Source organism: Condylura cristata, unplaced genomic scaffold (assembly GCF_000260355.1).
Source record: "Condylura cristata isolate star-nosed mole 26May11 unplaced genomic scaffold, ConCri1.0 scaffold00002, whole genome shotgun sequence".
Taxonomy (NCBI): Eukaryota; Metazoa; Chordata; class Mammalia; order Eulipotyphla; family Talpidae; genus Condylura; species Condylura cristata.
In genome coordinates, this window is record NW_004567103.1 from 87,064,846 (window position 1) to 87,070,078 (window position 5,233).

General features: G+C 41.8%; 1 protein-coding gene across 2 annotated transcripts in view; it reads right to left on the reverse strand.

Annotated features, from left to right (window-relative positions):
- PSMA4 (proteasome (prosome, macropain) subunit, alpha type, 4) overlaps window positions 1-5,233 on the reverse strand; it is an 8,021-nt gene that overhangs the window by 2,474 nt on the left and 314 nt on the right. Inside the window, exons 1-7 of one of the 2 annotated variants that reach the window (XM_012728511.1) lie at window positions 5,020-5,044; window positions 4,241-4,270; window positions 3,949-3,991; window positions 3,553-3,715; window positions 2,317-2,394; window positions 1,326-1,414; window positions 748-878 (exon numbers count right to left, since the gene is read on the reverse strand). In XM_012728511.1, the coding sequence (XP_012583965.1) occupies window positions 748-878; window positions 1,326-1,414; window positions 2,317-2,394; window positions 3,553-3,715; window positions 3,949-3,991; window positions 4,241-4,243 (507 nt within the window). In that variant the 5' untranslated portion in view covers window positions 4,244-4,270; window positions 5,020-5,044. Of the gene's footprint in view, window positions 1-747; window positions 879-1,325; window positions 1,415-2,316; window positions 2,395-3,552; window positions 3,716-3,948; window positions 3,992-4,240; window positions 4,271-5,019; window positions 5,045-5,233 lie in introns of those variants that run through there. The other variant, XM_004674735.2, reaches the window with a different exon arrangement.

The window sequence follows — 5,233 nt, forward strand, 5'->3', positions numbered from 1 at the left end:
GACATGGAAGCAGCCCAAATGCCCAAAAGTGGATGACTGGATTAAAAAGATGTGGCACATATACACAATGGAATATTACTCAGCAACCAAAAAAAAGAAACACATGCCTTTTGCAGCAACATGGATGGGGCTGGAAGGGATTGTGCTTAGTGAAATAAGCCAGAAAGAAAAGGAAAAATACTGGATGGTTTCACTCATAGCAGGAGTATAACAGACCAGACAAGAAAATAATAATACTAATAATGAACAACTATATACCAGAGACATTTTGTTGGGGTGGAGTGGGGGATGGGATCAAAAACAGTAGGGGGAGGGAAATGCAGTAGACTATGGTGATCGCACATGTGTGATTTGGTGATGGGACGCCCACGTGGATTACAAGTGAGATGAAAAAAATGCACAAAATGATGTAAAAATAAACTATTATATTATTTTTTTTTAAAAAAAAGAATAGGCTCCATAGCAGAAAGCAGGGGTTCTATGAACCAGGGTATGGAAAAGAAATACATCGTATTTTCACAACTACTCATTGAAAATGAGCATCTCCTCCCATTATTAACACTTACAAAAAAACCCCAGTGGTACTAACAAACCTGTAGCTCTGTTACCAATAGAAATCACAGGTATTCTCCATATCACAGTAAGGGCTGTTATAGCTATCTTACATTACTGTTTATGTTCAATGCTACTAATTATAGTAGCTATCAGATCTTCTGCTGGATTTTATAGCACCACAAAAATACTCACAGCGCTATTATTTCCAATGCATGTGGCTTTCCATCCTCCATAATTTCCGCTAGGATCACTCTGATAGAGCTGAAAGCCATAGTGCTTATCCCAGCCAATGTACAACAATGAAACACCAAAGGGTCGTTTTCCTTTAACAAAGAAAAAAAAGTCACATGTATTAGCAACCTGAATTTAGTATCACTATAGTTACCTGAGCTCACTGAATGTAGCTAAACCTATTTCTGTGAAGTCAGGCATTCATAAACTGCGTTGTATTCTGGCCCCCATAGATAAGCGCCACCAAAAATTCCATTTTTGCCTCTCTAATTTAGACACAGGCAGGAGAGGAACACAGCACAGTGAACTGAATTTCATTATGATGTAAAAAGAAATTTACTTCCAGATTTAGAAATGTTATTCTGGACTTTCAAATGTCTATTTACAAAGCTTATGATGATAATCTACACAGTAGAAGTCCAGTCATGAAGCAGGAATATACAGTGTTTATCTAATTTTCAGTTTCCATTTACTGTATGAAAAACAGTAACTCAAAACATTTTTACTTTCTGGAGTAAAATGTCCCAAAATGTCAATACCTCCAAACTGCGTATAAGCTTGTTTGATATCACACAGTGCTGTAACCAACTGCTCACAGGGAATTGGTTCCTGATACTGTAATAAATACCTAGGATAGAGAGATCAGCGTATTAGTTTTCTCTAAGAAACAGATACATTCTGAACAAACTACCTCTGAAAAGAAATCCTTGCCACAGGGACAACATAATAGTCACTTCCAATTTGACGGTGGGAGAAAAGCATCTCAATATCCTACTCATCTTACCATAAATAATATTTTACAAGTTTGGGTTTAAAAAAAAGCTATTTCAGGCCCTCCCTGGTGGCACAGCGGGTTAAAGCACCGCACTGAGAATCTAAAAGTCACTTCCTCATGAGTTCGATTCCCGCCTGCCCCGGAGGTGACCACATGGCGTGGCAGACCTCTCCTGACCCGCCCGCTGCTCCCCTCAGTAGTATACTTCGTCGATCTGCCTGTTCTGCTCCCCACTCTGTCTTTGGTGAATCCTCTCACCCTCCACATCTCTGGCCTGTACCCCAGTTCTATATGAATAAATAAATAAATCTTTAAAAAAAATAAAATAAATATATAAAAAATAATAATAATAAAAATAAAATAAAAGCTATTTCAATTAATACATTTTAACTTACTTCAATTTTTGTGAAAGTTAAGTTCTTCTTAGAAACATGTAAACCAAACTGGGCTTCCCTAGTGGCATAGGGGTCAAAATCTCAATGCTATCAAGCTAATGCAGCATGAGTTCGACCCCTGACACATGGAGGTGACCCACATGGCGCAGCAGACTTCTGTTTCACCCACTGCTCCCCTCTGCAGTATATCTCAGTAGATCCTTCTATTCTGCTCCCTACTCTGACTCTCGTGAATCCTCTGACCCCCTTACACCTCTGGCCTGGACTCCAGTTTTTGTAAGCACAAATAAATAAAACAAAGTCTTTAAGAAAAATATAAGCCAAGTTTAATAACATCAATTAATTTATTTATGACCTTACCTTTGAGCAATGAGCCTCAGTTCGTTAGTCAGAACATTTGCATCAGAAGTTATTCCTGCCACGCTGCAAGCCATGTCCCTGGAGGCAAGACAGACAGAATTGCAAGTAGGGAAGATGTCCTAAGGGGTCTTTATGAGTCCTAAAAAGTAGCGAGTTCTACAAGAAATTTACCATGCTAGCTTTCACTACACCTTGCAGACAAAAACTTCTGTAAGTTTTATCTTTGTAGGAGACTTTAAACTGGAGAACATCCAACACAAAAGGTAAATTAGTACACCCCGAAGTTTTTCAGTGATATATCTGTCACCAATGCCCTGTGAACAGGACAGCAGGATGGATACTAAGAGGCTAAAGTATCCTGAGAAGATGCAGCAAAAAAGAAGGGATTTCTCAGACAGGAATACAACTCTCCATGCTCTTTGGTAGCCAGTCATCTCGCTCTTTGAAGCCTGGGTTCATGGGGGTGAAGATGAGGGCACTTGAGGGGAGGTGGTTTTCCAAGGCAGCCTCGGAGGCCCAGGGCAGGCTTACACTGATAGTGCATTTCCCTTCTCTGCTCTTACTCCTGAGAGCTGTCCGGGCTCTCCCATAGCCCCCAGCCCCTCTGTCTCCATGCAACTCAAGCCTGCAAGCTGCTGAATGGGACCAACAGTGACTATGAACGACGGCATTTTCTCTGGTGAGTGTGCCAAAAGGCCTTTATAACCAGCAGAGGCGGGAAGGCCTCTAATCAGTTAATTCGCCTCTCTGCTGGATAGACAGCCCTGCATACCAGTGAACAGAAAGCCTACTGAGTATATAGGGCTCGGTTTAACTGTCCCCAAACCTAAGGAGACCTGTTGTCTGGTGATTCATTGTAATTCAACCAAATTCCCAAGAAGTTGTTTTAAGCAATGGTTTTATAGCCTACTGTTAACTTATTTCATGAACTGCCATAACCACACTAGAAGGCTCAGAGAAGTTGATGCAAGGCCACACAGCTCATATAGGTGAAGCCTGTCACACAAGCAAATCTTTGTGACTACCAAGCCTGTACTCTTGTCAATAGAGAAAGGTGCTGCCCCACTAAGTGCATGGGTCTTGCACTTAAAAAGATCATACATGGTTCTGGGCCTGAAGCAAAAATTTTGTCAAGTGAAAACACAATAAACTGTTCATTTCAATTCTATCATGGGAACCTTTTTAATAAGAAAGTAAGATATTTAAATTCTCTCCCCTAAAGAAGATATTACTTACTCATTGAGTTTATAAATTTTTTCAGAGAAAAAGACTTCATCGAGAAGCTTGTGTATGTTGCGTCTCTCTGCTGCAAGCAAAACACCATCGTTTGCTAAAATCCCCAAACAGGTGCCTGCATGTCCAATAGCTTCCATGGCATATTCAACTTGGTACAGACGACCTGCAAAAGACAAGCAGTGTGAACCCGAAGTCTCCTTCACGCTCTCATGCCCTTGGGATAGAGAAACAAGCACAAAATTGGCAGGCTACAAATAAGAATCTCACCCACTTTTACTCTTTTATGATCTACATATAATACAAGTAACCAACTTGGTGATCACAATCACTTGTTTGTAGATTTTCCCCTAAGTCAAATACTTTTTAATTGAGGCAGATTAAGCAGTATTTTTTTACCTTCTGGAGAAAATATAGTAGTCCGGGAGTCATATCTTCGAGACTGTGAAGGAAAAACAGAAAAGTGATTCCTATCCACTGAAGTCAAGTCAACCCCTCCCGCAAGCCCACAAATCATCTTATAAAACATCCTATTATACAAAGGGCAGTGTACGGGGAGAAAATCATTAAGGAAGAAACACCATTCCATCTCTTTCTTCCGCTTCAGTTTTCTCATGCAACAGTCTATCAGCTGAGTACAAGCAACATGATTTATCAGGCTGAACAGTGTGTGGGCATGTGTTTAACTCACCATCTTTTATCTGATCTTTATATACAATTCCTGTAAAAAGAAAACAGGATAATTATTACAATGAAATTTACAAATTAAAAACCATTTATTTCTCCACTTCAGTCTACTGGTCAGGTGAGGGAGGCACACAAAGACAGTCAACTATAAAGCAAAATGTAAACTGAGACACCAGGCAGGAACCAGAGTTGAATGGGAAGAGGGATGAAGCAAGCATTTTGAGAAAATGAAACCAAGTTAGATAGCCCAGAAATAAAGTTGAGAACAGTCAGGTCTAAGAAGAAGAGTAGGGAAAGGAAGGTTCCAGGAAGAGAAAACGTGATCAAAGGAAAATGAGGATGGACTGTTCAATGGGCAAGCTAAAACATAAAAAAAGAAAAAACAACACTTCAGGAAACTAGAGCTAAGCGAACACCCTGATCCTGTAAAACCTTGAATGTCAAGTTAAGAGGGTCAGACTTTCTCCAGTGATTCTAGGTCTTGAGTACTGGTTGGGAGAGGCAGGGGAGCGCGAATCTTTGGCATCATTACGATTCCTGAAAAACACATCACTGGGGCTCATTCAGCGTGATTTGGCGAAAAAGCCAAACTTCACAGGCTCCACAGCCTATTTTCTCAAATACTGAATTACTGGGAATTAAGACTGGAAAGACAGGCAAGGATCAAGTCCCGAAGGGCTCGCGTGTCCAGGAAAAATCTTGGGTCTCTAGCAAAAAAAATAAATCACCCAGTGACTCTGGGCCGATGAGCCCCAGGAACTAAAGGCTCTTTCGAAAGCTTACTCTGGTGAGAGAGGGGGGAGGCAGTTGAAAGGTAAGGCTGGCCCGGGGCCGGGAAGCCCCGGGCTCCCACTCGCGCTCAATCGCAACGTTTTCCACTATCTCCGCGCCGCACGGTCCGACGCGACTGCACCCGACCAGCAGCGCCAAGAGCAGCGGGGCTCTCCCCAGCGGTGGGGCTGCGACTTTCCAGTCCCGCGCGCCGGGCCCGCCGCGC